The following is a 16,904-nucleotide window of genomic DNA, read 5'->3' on the forward strand; positions in this document are numbered from 1 at the left end:
TGGATAACATTTCTACTTTTTGCTATATAAAGTGTTTTCAATGGAGAGTAAATAACTTTAGTGGATATTTGAATATTTTGGGCTAAGCTTATGACGGTTATTTATTTTCATTAAAGTTTTAGGTGTTCAGTACTTTATATCTTTCTAGTTATAATTTAATCCACATCACAGAGAAATAAAATTTACAATAGTAGATATGTGTATAATGTATCGTTTGGTCCGGAATATTAAATATTAATGTATTAAGTATTTATCTAGGGAAACAAGCCGTAGAAGTCAATACTTAAGGTTACTAGTTATAAGCTCTATGAGGTTAATTAACTATTATAATAACTATACAGTAGTATTAAATATATAAAGATCTCTATGGTCTTCTGTTTAATAACAAGAAGTGTATATCGTTACTTCGGGAACTATGTCCTTTATATACGTTGTATTCGCGTTCTATTAGTGACATTCTTATCATGAAACATGACAAGTCCTCTGTCCTTATTTTATCATTTTGTACTTAAGCGAAATCAATACAATAATATCGATTTTTCAATGGTGTATTCTTTGTTGTGAATTCTTTAGTTGTAGATATCTAATAATTGTACGTCGAATAAATGCTGTTATGGTATTTATTCTATTCGTCTATTTGGTGGTAGATTAGTACTGTTAATAAGTATATTTATTATTAAAGAGTTCTATATTCCCTTCTTCTAATGTACAAAGTAAGTAAATAATATACAATACTATACAATTGTTTCAAATAGTAATTACTATTAGTCTTTATATGTGTCAACAATAATACCACGTATTATCTGGTGTCATAGATCTTTACTAATTCGTATGAAGCTATGTTGAAACAATACAATGGCACAGAACCATGCTTTAGTTTCCTATATAAAAAAGAAGTTACAGCTATTTCTTCTTATTGAGGAAAAGGAAATGTAACAAATATAAAAAGAATATACACAATACTAGAGGAATGAAAATCAAGGTCTTAATCAAATCAACTAATTAATTTATATTAAATTCATCTTAATATGAACTAATATCACACGTCTCATTTTAGTTGTATCGACCCTAGCAATTATATCCCCTTCTTTATAATATCAGTTTTTTGGCTTGCATTAAGAATTTGATTATAATATTTTGGATCAAGAAGATTTATTCAAAGGTTTGACCTTATTTCTTTAAAGTTCTACCTAGACTACTAAATGTCACAAAATTTCAAAATTAAGCAGGTCATTAAATTAATTTCAAACGTCTATCATGGATCTTGAACTTTTATCTATTGAAGGAGAATTTTTCTAATTAGACTTTTTAAGTAATATTTTCTCAGCTACCTTTGAAACTCAATTTTATTATTATTATATTAATCCCAGTCAGTGACACACAAAACATTTGAATAATCTAGAAATGTTTTCTATTATATTATTTCTTAATACTTTCTAATAGAAGAATGTTTCCCAGGTAAGTTTGAAGCCCATCTTATAATCAATACAAAAATAAATTAAAAGATGCTTATTTTAACAAGTCAGATTAAGCGCTTTATCTTTAATCCATTGATAACCTGCTTGTTTTTAAGAAAACTCCAATTCATTTTCATTTTTAAATCTTCTTCTCCAGTTCATATAAAATACTGACTCGAAATCACACATGTGTCAAATCTGAGATAATGATTCTGAGTTAAATTTCACTTGAAAACGCTTTTATAAATCACACTTGTAATTTAATTCCTTGAAAGACTATCTATAAACCCCGAGTTATGTATATGTAGCGGTAAATAAGCATCCAGAGAAAAGTTATTCAATTAAACAATCTCTAATGGAGACAAAATAATACTACAATAATGCCAATCAATTGACTCTCTCAGCGTTAAGTATTTTTAGCTAAATGACATGTTAAATACACGGTCACCTATTGAAATTTACTAAAAACAATATCTCGAGTCGTTCTGTGAATTCTATCCAATATACGCCTTTCCTGGCTGTCAGAAAGATCCATTAGCGAGATATAATTTCAGATAAATCTTAATTTCAAATTAATTCCAAACCATCCTAGGTTTCTATTTTTCGTTATACTTCAAGAAATGAAATAAAACGTTTATCTCATTCATGGCAAGTTTAAATATTCTTGGATTAATATACTCAGAAATGGGATTCTAAGTGACAAGTAAAGCTATTTATGCACTGATGATATGTAAGATTATTTTCCAGAAATATATCATCTTATTGAGAAATATAGACAATTCAGTTCAACTAACTAGATCTTAACTCCATGTTAGTTAATGGAAATATATTAAGAGATGTAACATATAAAAAAAAGGTTTGATATAAAAAAATCAGAATATAAAACATCAAAGACATATATCTTTGATAATTGATGAACCTCTAAAAAGTTCAAGACAATAATATTGATATAATATTTGCAGTATACATGTTTTAATCCTTTTCCAGTAATTCGACTTTAAATTTCTTTAACATAGAATAATTACTCCATCCCAATAAATACATCAACCTAAAGTGGGAGTTGTATTTTTTCATATTGTATTATGGAACTCTAATCAACAATATATGGAATAGAATAATATTACCGAACGTTGCTTATGTTCAAACTTCTTTTCTTGAATATTTGCTCGTTGTAAAATTAAAGTGCCTTTAGCAAGATATTTGATGCCAACACTGGAATCTTTGTCGAATGGTAAATTTTAATCAAGTTAGAAATTTTATGAATATTGTTGCTGTCATTATTGTTGTTCCTTGGTATTGCCATTCTGATTTTTTAAAATACATTTGACTTGTCTGATGTAATTATTTCCAAATCCGATCTAATCTTATTTAAAAAGTAAGAAAATATTTCTAAAAAGGAATTCATAGTATTATTGGATAGTTTACATCTCTGAAAATACATAATTTATTAATAGAATTTGTTTCATACCAAAACGGTTGTTTTTTACAATAAGTTAATAACAAATGTTAACAATTATATCACTTATCGTATAGATTATTGCTTACCATAGTCTCAAAAAGAAAGACACTTGAAGGAAATGCAAAAAAAACAAATGAAAACGGTGTCCTTATCTCTGTTTCGATCCTGCTAGTCACTACCTCATTGAATATTTTAGTCCTTACAACAGCTCATTTAAAAAGGAGAAGTAATCTCCTTCGCTATGTGACATCGACGATATTACCCTATTTGGAAATAGACAACCCAATGTGCAACAGCCATACGACGAAAATAAAAAAGAAAATACAAAAGATCTGTAAGCAATCACTAGTGTCATTCAAAAGAAGAATGTTTGGTATACTAGTTTCTGTTATTAGTTTCTTTCCAAAGAACACAGACGAATTCTTTTTTAAACACCTTAGGATACTTACTATCCTCACTTATAGTTGTAGTTATAGTAGCTAAAGATAGAGAATAATTTTATAACATTGATATAATTATAGTTGTAACATAAATAGATTATGTAAGAATAGTACAATAGGATATAGTGAGTTGAAATAACTTTTCAAAGTGATACCTCATATTGACGAATCAAGAAATAACAAATCATTCATTAAACCCGAATCGAGATCTCATTTTCTTATTTCAGGTAAACATCTCCATATTAGTGAAGATTAATGAAACGTTTTGAGTACCAAATCGCATATGGCATAAACATTACTATCTAAAGAAATATCAAGGGTAACATAATACTTAGGTAATAGTTCTATCTATTTTAATTATTTATTTTTAAAGGATTAAAATGAAAACAAACTAAACAAAATTATGTTCTACTTTGGGAAATTGAAGATAAAATCAATAAAGGTTGGGAGGTGAAATTTTAAGGTACATCTGTTAATATCAAAACATAATATAATTCAGAGGAGACATTATTGCATACCAATAGTTTTCAAATAGTTTTATAAAAAAGTATTATTTCCAGTTGTCTCCTTGAATAAAAAAAAAATTGATATAAATATCGATAGGTTATTCAACATCTATGAAATTATTCTCTTCAAATCCAACTTCTATACTATTATAAAATTACAAAAAAACCAATACAAACTCAAAAAGTATATATAACAATAATGCAAAAGACTGATAAATCCAAAGGTGAAAACAAAGACAACTGTTGCTTATTAGTTGCTGGTTGTGCATGCGCTGCTTGCCACGCCTGTGGCTGTGACTGTGTCATTGTTTAGATGATTTCGAACACAATTCTTAATTTTTATCTAACTTTTGAGTCTATTTTCAAATAGATTACAAGTATTAAAATGGGACCTACTAGGTATATATTTTATATAATTTGTACTGTTTAATAATATACTTTTTTTTTAATATCCAAAACACTATTCGTATGTAGCCTAAGAAAATTCGAATGACACTATTGACGTGCTTTGAGCCTAACAGGCAGTCGCAGTTTGGTTCCGAATTTCAATATCTATCGCAAGTGTTGAATAAATAAATATTAGCAAAATACAAGATTTTAATTATGAAACCTAGCAACGTAAAAGTATTCATAATATCCATTTATTGATCTGATTTTTTTAATTAATCCATTTTCTCCACGAAATAGATAAATCTGAGAGAGAACATTGTTCCTTAACTATCTTTTCTTTTGCAGAGTAATATGAGAAATCTGAGAGATTAGTTATTCGGAAAATCAACGAATCTTGAATCAAGTGATATAAAAGGAAGTATCAGGAAAATTTTCAGTACATTTTTCAGAAGATTAAATAAATGATGACCATGATAAATATTTAACAATTGTAAGTCAATTAGAACTGCTCTTACATGAGATGGGCAAATTAAAGGATGAAAAAAACTTGGCAATGAGGTTAATGTGAAAGAACATGCAATTTTTATTCAAGTTAGTATTTTGAACTGAGAATAACTAATTCAAATAAAAGTGCTAATGGTTAGCCAGATGATAAAACAACTAGCTCATACATATCGTAGATAATGGGTGAGTACCAATTGATACCGTCAGCCAATGGTTCGTTTTTAGAAGAGAATCCTTTATAACTTTAAAAGGTAGTAACATTATGGCACATCTTTCTTTGACTTCAGGAACTCAAGTTGTAATAATTTTTGGTATACGCTGGGCTAGAACGAAAATATGGTAAAAACAATTACTACACCTGCGAAAGTAAGGAGAAGGGTAAGGATTTCAAGCATTGCACAATGTGTTGATTGAGTAATATAAATAGAATAACGTTTTTACTTAGAGATAAAATTTTCAATTGGAGTCGAACTACAATTTACACGTAGGACTACAATTTACACGTAGGACTACAGGAATAAACTCAATCTATCGATTTATTATTAGGCTTCACAGGCTTTACAGGCTCTATCTAATCTGACTATCAAAATAATTGATCTCAATAGTAACAATATCTCCGCCGCTATTAAATAATGAAATAACTTTCTGTATTTGGGGAATTTGACAAGAATATGTTGCAAAGTTAATTTGATATCAACTTTAAATGATGTATAGTCCAGCGGGATACCAAAATTACAACTGAATTTACTAAAGTATCAGAATAATAGGGTTTCTGTATATAATTATTGCTCAGTCTTTTCCATTATTTTAGGCTCATCTCTGACAGAAATTCTGATTTTAGTTGTTTATTTTTGCAGGAACTTAAAATTTATCCACCAAGAAATCTGGTTCAGAGTGACCACTAGGTGGGAATGGTCAGTGATTGATACTATGATATTTTAAATATAATGGCTAAGATCTTATCTTTTAGATCTATTACCCAATTTTCTTCCTTGGATTTTGCTTTTTTATCTTATAGTCAAGGTCATTGACAATTCAATTTCTAGAGGAAGAATTTTGCGAAACCTAACTAAATTTCCAAGACTTTTAGTTATCTAAATGTCTGACTTTACCAATATAGGGGAATTAAAGAAGCAGTACATGATACCAAAATTGTACCTGACAATTGAACTAATGCACATGTCCTTCAAATATTGTCTTTTATGGGAAAGAAATATAGGGAGCACCTCCCTCCAACAAGATGTTTAGGACACCAAATATCTCAATTTAATTTTTTCGACTTTTCTTAACCTCACTATCCGTTAACTAGATTCACTTTCTTCTTCAAATCGTTCTACTTGTTGGATAGAATCGATTGATCGTCAGTAAAAATGGTCAGTAGTAATTGATTGTCTAATATTTGGAAAGAATATGTCGAGACCGGAGGTATCCACTCTCTTAGGGTTGAACATAGATTAACTGATACTCAGATTAATTCGATGAAAAATGACTTTGATTTTTTCCTTATTTCTCTTATTAACAAGAGTGTTTTTAAATACATTGAGAAAAAGATTGAAAGTTCCTTCCTTTCTCCTAAAACACCTGGCCCAACCGGACTTTTACTTTGAGGCTACTCGAAAGGTAAATATAGTAGGACATGTGTTAAATCCTCAATATCGATTTTTTAGGAACTAAACTCTGCTTCGTCAAAATCTCTAGAGGGAGTGGAGATTGGGCAAAGAAATTTGTCAATAAAAGTTTTAATTGGAATGACGACCTTGATATTGGCAATGTCACTCAAGATTCTGTTGTTAGATCTGCTGTTATTGATTATCACCAAAAACTAAAAGGTTCTAATGCGGCTCTGGTGTTGATGACCGTTACTCCATAATTAAATTAAAAATTAACTGACTCTTACGGTTCAGGAACTTCTGTTTCATACTATGATGTAGAAGAAATGGTAGAATATCCGAAGAATACCAAATCTTTCGATACTTCTGCCAGCACAGCTGGTTTTGTTATTCAGAAGAAGTTCTTCTTGAACAACAACAATAATTATAAGAAGAAGACTGTTTGAAAAGTCTGCAATGATTCTCGCAATTTGGAAAATTGTCCTGAAGTTCAAAAGTTGCTCTACAAGAACGATTCTTCCAAGAAAACCAGTGCATCTAATAATAATAATGATTGGAATGCTGGTAAGCTAAATTACCATCAAAGTGAATCTGATACAAAAGAAACTCTCTGGATGGCTGGTGATGTTGAAGGTAACAGTCTCAATGTCAAACTCCCAGTTCCAGGATTTTTTACTGAGAAAAATAGGTCCATCCGAGTCCTAGACACTGGCTGTGACTCACATTTGTGTTGTGACTTACAACTATTTGAAAATATTAAGCCGTCCCGAAGTAATAACAAACATTAGTAGTGTTGCAGGAAGTGTATCCATTATTGGTTATGGCGATATCATAATGAACAACATTAAACTACAAAATGTAGCTTATGTTTCGGACTTACCGGTTAACCTTATCTTAGCTTGTCAAGCTACAGTAGTTAATAATTGTGATTTTATTTTTAATAACTTATCTGTTTTTGTCTCATCTCCTTATACTCTTTAAAAAAAATAGGCAGTGTTTATAAGAAGCTATATGTTCTAGATACTTCTATCAATGATTCTGAAAACACTTAACTTTCGTTTGGTGCTGAAAGTAATCCGATGCTATTTGCGGAAATCCAACCGGTCTTCAAAATCATTCGCTGGTACAGTCGTTTTGGACATCCTAGTATTGAATCATACAATTGCCTGGCAAGAACCATTTTACTTCCTTGCAAGAATGCAGATAATGCCACTGTTTGACATACATGCTCTTTAGGGAAAGGTATTTTTAAGAAAGGGCAAAATTCCAGAACTCATTATAAGTGTCCACTGCAATTAATTAAGGTTGGTTTATTTGATAATTTTCGTTATAAAGAATATCGGTCTAATCAATGCCTTATGACTATAAGAGATGCTTATTATAGGTGCTATACAGTTATTCAATTGAATGCGATGATGAAGGTTTAAATGTTAGGTCGGAACTATGGGAAGACACAGGCGATTAAGATGATTCATCGGGTAGGGATTTTGTTGTCGAATCATCCATATCAACATCCATTGTATCAGGAGAAGTAGATGATTCCTGAGAACCATCTTACATATTGGTGTCATGGTCAATATCATTCCCATTAGGAGAATCTGAAGGAGGAGATAGAAGTGGAGACAAAATAGTAATATTTCCAGAAGGACAATATGAACTAGATCCACTTGTTACTGTAGAATATGATGGAACACCATTGATTGGAGAAGTAGCATACTTCTGAGGAAGTTCAGCAATGGATACGCCTTCCAAAGGAAAGACATTTTTATCAAACTTGACTTGATCACTGACAAAAATTCGACCAGTTTCAATTTCGTAGATTCGATATCCTTTATGATGAGAATCATAGCCAACATGTACTCCTTTGATAGATGTAGGAGATAGTTTACTGTCACGAAGCTGAGGTGGTAAAGAAATGTAAGCAGTACATCCGAAAGTTCCCAAATTATCAAAAGTAAAGGACTCGACTTGAACCCATAAGGCTGCCGGAATAAAATTCTTTTTGGAAGGCACCGGAGTACGGTTAATGAGATATACTGCACAAAATACAGCCTCACTCCATAATTCTGGTAGAACTCTACCAGAAATTAATAAAGATCTGGCTCTTTCTTCAATTGTTCTGTGAGCACGCTCAACAGCACCGTTCTGAAAACTACTATATGGGATAGTCAGTTCATGAGTAATTCCTTTAGAAATCAAGTACTCATGTAGCACAGTATTCTTGAACTCACCACCGTTATCAGTTTTAATGCTGCCAACTTTGTAGCCGCCTCTAGAAGAAAAGAAGTTTTCTGTGCGATTGATCCAATCAATAAGTTCTTGAATAGCATCCTTCTTAGCGTTCAAATGGATAACTGTATAGTACCTAGAGTATGCATCTCTGATGGTCATAAAGTATCGGTTGGACTTATACTCTTTGTAACGAAAATTTTCGCATAGATTCACTTGGATTAACTGTAGTGGAGAAGAATATGTGGTTCTAGAGTCCCCCCCCCCCCTTTCTTGATCAATCCTTTACCTAACGAGCATGTAGGTCAAACAGTGATGTTTTCAGGATGCATACGAGGAAGAGAAAAGGTTCTAGCCAAAGAATTATATGCTTCAATACCTGGATGTCCAAAACGACTGTACCAGCGAATGCTTTCGGAGACAGGTTTGATTTCTCTAGATAGCATTGGATCACTACCAGCAACAAATGAGAGCTCAGTTATTTCGGGAGCTTTAGTAGAGATATCTAGCACATATAGTTTCTTGTGGATACTACCAACCTTCTTCAATTTTCTAGAAGGAGATGACATAAACACAGAGGATTTGTTAAAGATGAATTCACAACCACCAACTTCTGTTGCTTGACGAAACGAGATAAGATTTACCGGTAAGTCTGGAACATAAGCTACATGTTGTAGTTTAATGTTGTCCATTATGACATCGCCATAACCAAGAATGGATACACTTCCTGCAACACCACTGATCTTGTTGGTGCTACGGGAAGGTTTGAAATTTTCAAATAGTTGTAAGTCACAACACAAATGTGAAGTACAACCGGTATCCAGGGTCCATATGTGTTGGATTCTGGGGATCAATAGATGCCAATCTATATGTAACCAGATCTAGCCATATGTCTATTATATCTACCTTATGAATAGTTATACCGTCAGGGTATGTAAATAATGTAGAATAATATACAGTATTTTCAAATAGTAGTTACTGTTAATCTTTATTAGTCTCAACGATAATTAAGAGTATTGTTGGGCGTAGTCTTGGTATGATAGTTCGTATGAAGCTTTTTTAAAGCAATAAACTTATTCTATTCCCATCTGTTAACCCATTACTTTATAATTCTACCGCCTAACTTATTAATACATTTTTATGATTACGGTGAATCCGAATACGCTGTCATTTTTCTGCCTCGCAGCTACACGATCATTAATTTGAGATTTAAAAACAAAGAAGCACAATTAGTTGATGAGATCTTAAACTAAGCATACTTATTTTATTTATCAACATATTCAGAAGATTACCTTATTAAACCTGGCACTCCACAGTCAAATAAAAGGTGTCACACAAAAAGATTGATCTTACAAAAATATAGTTATATTAATATTCTTGGGGAAAACATTCTCTTTCATACACCCGAAACCCTAAAAGATATTCTTGAAGTAAAGTTCTCTTTTTATATTTTTTGATCACCACAGTTCCAAAGATAGAATTTTGATATCGAAATGCGGTATATGGTAATTGTTGATCTAAGGTTAGGATACATAACCATATATTGAGAAACGACACGTTGGGTTAAAATGATACAAAAAATCAACAGAATTGACGATTAATTCAAAATTTAAATAGAGCATCAAATAAGTAGATAAGAATTTGCCATTAAACCTTTTTTTATATCATCATTTGAGATGTGTAGAATAAATAACAATTAATGATAGTTTAACCAAAATCATCTAATAAGAAGAGCCGTCATATTCATTTTTATGTAATATATAATATCATTGTACCCTTTTCAAATAAAAGAAATATACTAAATATCACAAGTTTCAAGAGTTATTAGTGGACCCTATAAGATTTAGTAGTATAATTTTAAAAGGAAGATTGTAGTTAACAGTTACACATCATCTATATAGATATATATATCGAGTTTATGATTCTAGGCTTAATTAGAAGTGAAATTCGCTTCACAATTAATATGTTTATTCAAAAAAACATTTCCAGTTGAGTGAATGAGTACTATATTCAATTATATAATCTGTATCTTTTTGTAACTAAACTAGCCTTTTCATCTTTTAACTATTAAATAATATATATATATATATGAGTGTGTAATATGTCACTTGGTTAGTCAGAATATTAAAGTCTTTGTCCTTAATTACCTGGAAACAATTCACGTGACATTTTGTGACTCCGCGTTTCTATCGATTGCGATAGTATTCTGACGTCATTTCTACAGAATACAGTTGCAAAAAAAAGCGGTGAAACAAGATCCTTAAATGAACTTATTGCAAGGAAACATCATTTGAAGTTAATGCCTTTGTTCCTTAATTTATTATTAGCCCTATCGACTAAGTGATCATTAGTCCCTAGAAATAATTTAATATAAATAATGCAAGATTCAAAGATAGACCCAGAGAGCTTAAAAGCAATCAAAGAGGAGAAAATCATTGATGTTACAGAATCATCTAAAAAATCAGTTGAAGTAATTAAATTGATTTCAATTTTTTTGGCCGCAGGTTTAACAACTTTGAAGCTATTACTTCATAAAGATAAAGTACACACACCCTTAGCCTATATACTTAATTCTCTGTTTGACGTGATATCAGGAATTTCATTCGGTATGACCTTTTATTTATGTGCTATACATGGTAGAACTAGAAATATATCTAATACAGTTTAAACTTTATCACAGGTATTCCTTAGAATTATGGCTGATTCTACAACATATACTTCAGGTGGATAAAAGTTTTTCCAAAATGTTTAAAAGGAATTACTTTTTTTGGTGTTTCATAGTAATGAATGGATATATTTTTAAGAAATTGTATTTTAATAATTTGGGAAGCATATATAGTTTCCTATCGTGACAATTTGAAAACTGAAATCGTCGTATATACATATATAAAGCAATATGATTTTTTTAACTAATATGCAATTTTCTGGAAGAATCATCTAGTTTGGCTTGTCTTAAACTAAACTACTGTAAAAAGGAAATTGCATTAAATTTTATCTCTCTATAGTACGTTCACAATATAATACATATAATACTCTCCAAGTCATGTCCACTTACGACACTTTAGTAATTCTATCTATTCAAAATACTCTTGAATGATTTACAAAAACAGAGAAAATAAATAAGATAAACGCTATACTAACTTGGGAAAAATTATTTCAATAAGATCAACAATATACAAAGAAATTCAAGCCAATTAATTATCATAGGCCTAGAAACCATTTTTTTTACATTGGAGTATGAAACACAATCTAATAATTTGTAGCTTAAATCGGGAAGAATCTTTATGATAATCCAATAGTTTTATTTACAACATATAAGATACAAAATCATCTAGGGAGGGTCTACAACAGATAAGATAAAAATAGGAAGGTTTCTTAAAATACCATCAAATAGAAATATATTTTCTAAGCTTCAGAATTACGTTTCCTGATATTGAGATGAAGTATAATTGGGTTTAATGCCCAATGACATAGTATAAGTTGTTGAGGGGGAATCATAGTATTATCCTTAGAAATATTCCCTTATCATATCTTCGACCAAGCCAAAATGTTGGCGTAGGAGTCATTGATCATACCAAATTTTATATAAATTCTAGGAATACAGACTTCGCCAAATAATACGACATATGCACCTTTATCATTAGTAGTTAACTCAGGAGATATGGCCTCATATAACCCGGAGTATGCACCGAAGATATAATCATTATAAACAGCGCCGATAAGGATTCCTGAAATAGCCCAATAGTGTCTGACCAAGTCGAATTTTAAATTACCTGGATAACAAGAAACTGATATACCATATACTTCATTAACGATATTTTGATGCTTAGTAGCTCCTGATTTAGCTTGGATAATGCTTATTGCTTTCGATTGGCATCAGAACTTACATATTAGAACAAATGATACACTTGACATAAAAATCACTTAATAGAGGCCAATAATAAACGGTTAAACAAGGATGTGTTTCGCCAAAAGGGAAGCATCATTCTTATTAACGTTAATGATGCTAAATAGTAACTACTATTCCAAATTAATATATATTATTATAAATAAAATACTTACCTTGTACATTAAAAGAAGAATATCTAATTTCTTTAATAATACGTATATGTATTAAAATGTAGTGGTCTCCAGAGTTTAGACGAAAAGAATAATAAAAGCAACACCAACACTTATTAAACGTATTCTTATTAGGTATCTATAACGTATGAGTTAACTTAGCTCTACAGAAAGAATACACATTTTCGAAGAACTGACTGGGTATCTCTTCAGTTCCTTCACTGGTTCCTTGTTCCTTTCGACTGTTTACTATAAAAAGCAATCAAAAGATTGTGCACAGACCCACGTAGCAGTGCGAAATGATGTTGGGTTCTGCAGAGTTTTTATAACCCGATCTCGAGACCTGGGATAACCTGAATAAGTTGTTGCGGTTCCTCCAGGCAACTGTACGGTATCCATGGAAGCTGGACAAGGTACACTGCTGAGACAACAGGAATGAAAAATTTTTATTCCTTCTCCACAACCGCTTCCACTATTTGCCAATCTTGTAAAATTGAAGGAATTGGATTATATAAATACAGGAATGATCGCAGATACCAATACTGTTTCTGGAATTTCACGATTAAGAACTATTCGATGCCAATTTCTCTGTAGAAATATAATCAAGTGAATTTTAGTTGCACTATACAACCTGTTGTATGAATATGCTAGGCATAAATATATTTGTACTGTTATGCGTGGTCTTCAATTTGACTGTCGGGTTCAAAATCGATGCCAATGCTTTAGACAAAAATGAAGATATTTCCGTAAATCCAAATGAGTATGGTCAGTATAAAGGTATTAATATTGGTGGTTGGTTGGTTACCGAACCTTACATCACTCCATCACCGTACAAGGACGCCATGGCTCTGGCAAAAAAAAAGGATCAAACGTAACTATTATCAACGAATACACGTTATGTGAAGCATTGGGATATGATGATGCTAAGGAATTATTAGACAATCATTTCAAAACTTGGATTACCGAAGACGACTTCAAGCAAATCAGTGAAGAAGGTTTCAACTATGTCAAGATTCCTATTGGGTACTGGGTGTGGAAAATAGATAATACAACTAATTTGTATCCAGGCAATCAGACTTTCAGTGATCCTTTCGTGAACAGTAATCAAAAAGAATACCTTGACAAGGCATTAGATTGGGCATTAAAATATGATCTCAAGGTATTGGTTAACGTGTATGCAGTTCACAATTCAACAAATTACAATGATGATGATGATTTTGATTCTGATAGTTATTACTTTTGGGAGTATGAAAATGCAACGGAAGTAATTTCTGTAATTCTAAAAGAATATTATGATTATATGTTAAATATAGATTATCCATCTACTCTATTCGGAATTGAGGTATCATTTACTCCAATAAATCTTAGATCAACTTTCCGAAATGATTTAATCGACTTTTATACAGATCGCTTTGACTACTATGAAAGCGCAAAGGATAGTATCAAAAACCCTAATCCAAATATAACCTTTGTCCTTGAGCAAAATGGCCCAACATATAATATGACGTGTCATGACTTAGATCGTGACTTCCACAATAGTTCAAGTTCCTATTACAAAGGAGTTGGTTATAGGTCAGATTCACGTCTAGTTGAAGTTGATGATCCATATTTCTTATATGAAGCTTCAGGAGATTCATTTGATCAATATAATGGTACCGATGGATATCTTGAAGCATTATATAACTATCGTAGGAATTTAACTGGTGAGCCTGACTTTCCTATAACTTTCGTAGGTTCCTGGAGCGGTGCATTGACTGATTGCACACCTTGAATTAATGGTATAGGTTATGGGTCAGACTATGATAATACATATGATGAAGGTGACAATGATCACTATAGTGACTATAACGAAGGTTATACTTGTGTTTCTCAAAAACCTATTGACCAGTGGCCTGAAGAATACAAGGTTCAAGTTAGAAAGTTTATCGAAGTTCAATTGTCAAGGTTCAATACTTATAATAAAGGTTGGTTTTTTTGGAACTGGAAAACCGAAAGTGCACCTGAATGGGATTACCAAAAACTGAGAGACCATAATTTATTCCCACATCCATTTGAAAATTTTACGTATTACAATACGAATGGTGATTTGAACTTAGCTGGTTCTGATAACAACAGTTCTCCTTCCTCGACTAAAACATCACTTAATACCTCATTGAGCGTTCGTAGTAGTGTTGTAAGCTCATACAAAGCCACTACTTCCAAAACAACGAGCAAGACAGATAGTTCAAGTATCTCCATGTATGGTGGTAAAACTAGCTCAACCAGCTCCACAAGTTCCACCAATTCCAACAGCACAGCGGCTTCACACAAGAACGGGCCGTGTGCTATTAAGAGTTTTAGTATTTTAACTTCAATATTCTCTTGGAGTTTGACGCTGATTAGCTAGACTTGCGGTATAGCGTTATTTGTTTAAACGATCTGAATATTCACCCAGCTTTGTAATTTTATATACTTTTATGTACACGATACCAACGAATATGTATTATTAACATAACTGTAACTTTAGTAACTAAGAGAAGGTTGACAGAGAGAACTGGAAAATATTGAACTGGAAACACCTCTGTCCAACATCTCATTTAATGATACATTTATGAGAATCCTATTAGAAGCGACAATATTGCTGACACGGAAGGATATGAATTTGATTATTGTATATTAAACTCATCTATATATCAAGTGCTAAGGCGGGTTCGAAACTGATATGGTATGGTTAACAGTTTCTGTGTTATTAGTTAATTGTTGATTCATTTTAAATTATATTAGTGGGAAGCTAAATCTTGTTTTTATTAGGCACAATTATAGAAGGATTAAATACAAGGCAGGAATAGTTACTAATAAAATAAAAAATAATTCCAATATACAACTTAAAGATTTTATCTAATTACTCAAGTTAGCAGTTGGTTATGCTTGTTGTATTTGTTGTGCTGGTTAAGCTTCTGACGCAAATCATATTACAACATTGAAAACTAGAAATGGAGCATAATAGATATAAATTTTAGTTTGGATGCAATTGGTTGCAATTGGTTGCAATTCGATTTAATATTCTCTTATGATGAAATTGCATCTTATACCAATACAATCTCATTACAGCATCCCATTTCTACCGAACATGGTTATATTACATCATGGTTGTGTTTAATTCGCTGTACTACCAAAGTTATATTAAATATCGTTCTAATAGAGAATGTTGAAACTAAATATGACACATTACTGTTTGGATCTGTCATGTTCCATTTTCTGTGTATCAACACTTTTCGTTTACGAAGCAACCCACAGGACATCTAGTCCTGTCAGTTCCTCAAAATCGAAGATCCAGTTTGTTCGATACTGAAAAATGTCGTTACATCACGTCCGCAACAAATACCTCTTTGGGAAACGGAAAACAAAGCGAGTTCATGGAATGAAGAATGTATGTGACATGAGTTACTGTCCAGTACCGATCCCAAGGAGTCCTTGTCACAGCAACCAGATTTTATGGTCTAGTCAATGATTGTGTTTAGGACATACATGAATCTCTAGGTTTATGGTGTATGCCATCAGGATGGTGAAACGAATTTATTAAACCCGGATAAGATTGGATAACTGTATATAGATGATAAAATATTATCAGATTAGGCAATCAAGTAGCATGACTGTTGTTCTGAAACGGGAAATATATGATGAAGTGAGAAGTAATTGGCTATCTATCGTTACTATGAATCCATTGATTTTAATTTATATAAATAGGATAGCTATTTCATGTTTCTATGTTTCGATATTTCCAATCTTCTTATCTTCCTGTCTTCCCATAAGAAACAGCCCATCATACCCAAATATATACAAGATGCAAAAGACTCAAACCAAACAAGAAAACAAAGACAACTGCTGTTTGTTGTTAGCTGGAGCTGCTGTAGGTGCCGCAGGTGTCGCCGTTGCAGGTGCTGCTTGTGCTGGCGCTGCCTGTGGATGCAACTGTGTCATTGCCTAGTTGTAATGTGGTTGAATCCATGTGTAGTTTAATATATATATATTATGTAATTTATAGTTTTAATAAACATTTTACTCCAACTATTTTACTGCTTCCACTTAAATTATATAAGTTAAATTGTATATTTAAAATGAAAAATAAAGATAGAAAGAGAAAACGATTTGGAAAGGTAACAAAAGATAAGAGTGAGAATGAGAGGACAGGAAAAGACAAAGAAGTGCCTTGGGTTGTATTTATGAGTGAGTGTTAAAATAAGACATACCTTTTTAAAGTGAAATTTTAA

At 31.7% G+C, this 16,904-nt stretch overlaps 3 protein-coding genes and 1 further gene across 3 annotated transcripts, besides 2 other annotated features; 2 read left to right on the top strand and 2 right to left on the bottom strand.

The window, feature by feature from the left end:
- Positions 1–7,920: 7,920 nt before the first annotated feature.
- Kpol_455p14 (Tkp5 protein) lies at positions 7,921–8,757 on the bottom strand (the record flags this gene model as incomplete). Its single annotated transcript, XM_001643091.1, has 1 exon — positions 7,921–8,757. One exon carries the CDS (start codon positions 8,755–8,757, stop codon positions 7,921–7,923), a length of 837 nt encoding a protein of 278 aa, XP_001643141.1.
- Positions 8,758–8,900: 143 nt separating this feature from the next.
- Positions 8,901–9,287, bottom strand: Kpol_455p15 (GAG-pre-integrase domain-containing protein; the record flags this gene model as incomplete). Its single annotated transcript, XM_001643092.1, has 1 exon — positions 8,901–9,287. The coding sequence occupies one exon, from the start codon at positions 9,285–9,287 to the stop codon at positions 8,901–8,903; it is 387 nt and encodes a 128-aa protein (XP_001643142.1).
- Positions 9,288–13,438: 4,151 nt separating this feature from the next.
- Positions 13,439–14,422: a sequence feature (similar to exoglucanase repeat family protein; correction of possible frameshift sequencing error).
- Kpol_455p16 lies at positions 13,439–15,040 on the top strand (the record flags this gene model as incomplete).
- Positions 14,426–15,040: a sequence feature (similar to exoglucanase repeat family protein; correction of possible frameshift sequencing error).
- A 1,206-nt stretch (positions 15,041–16,246) lies between these two features.
- On the top strand, positions 16,247–16,621 carry Kpol_455p17 (uncharacterized protein; the record flags this gene model as incomplete). The annotated part of the gene is made up of 1 exon (XM_001643093.1): positions 16,247–16,621. The coding sequence occupies one exon, from the start codon at positions 16,247–16,249 to the stop codon at positions 16,619–16,621; it is 375 nt and encodes a 124-aa protein (XP_001643143.1).
- Positions 16,622–16,904: the final 283 nt, after the last annotated feature.

This window comes from Vanderwaltozyma polyspora, genomic scaffold, assembly GCF_000150035.1.
Source record: "Vanderwaltozyma polyspora DSM 70294 KpolScaffold455 genomic scaffold, whole genome shotgun sequence".
Classification (NCBI taxonomy): Eukaryota; Fungi; Ascomycota; class Saccharomycetes; order Saccharomycetales; family Saccharomycetaceae; genus Vanderwaltozyma; species Vanderwaltozyma polyspora.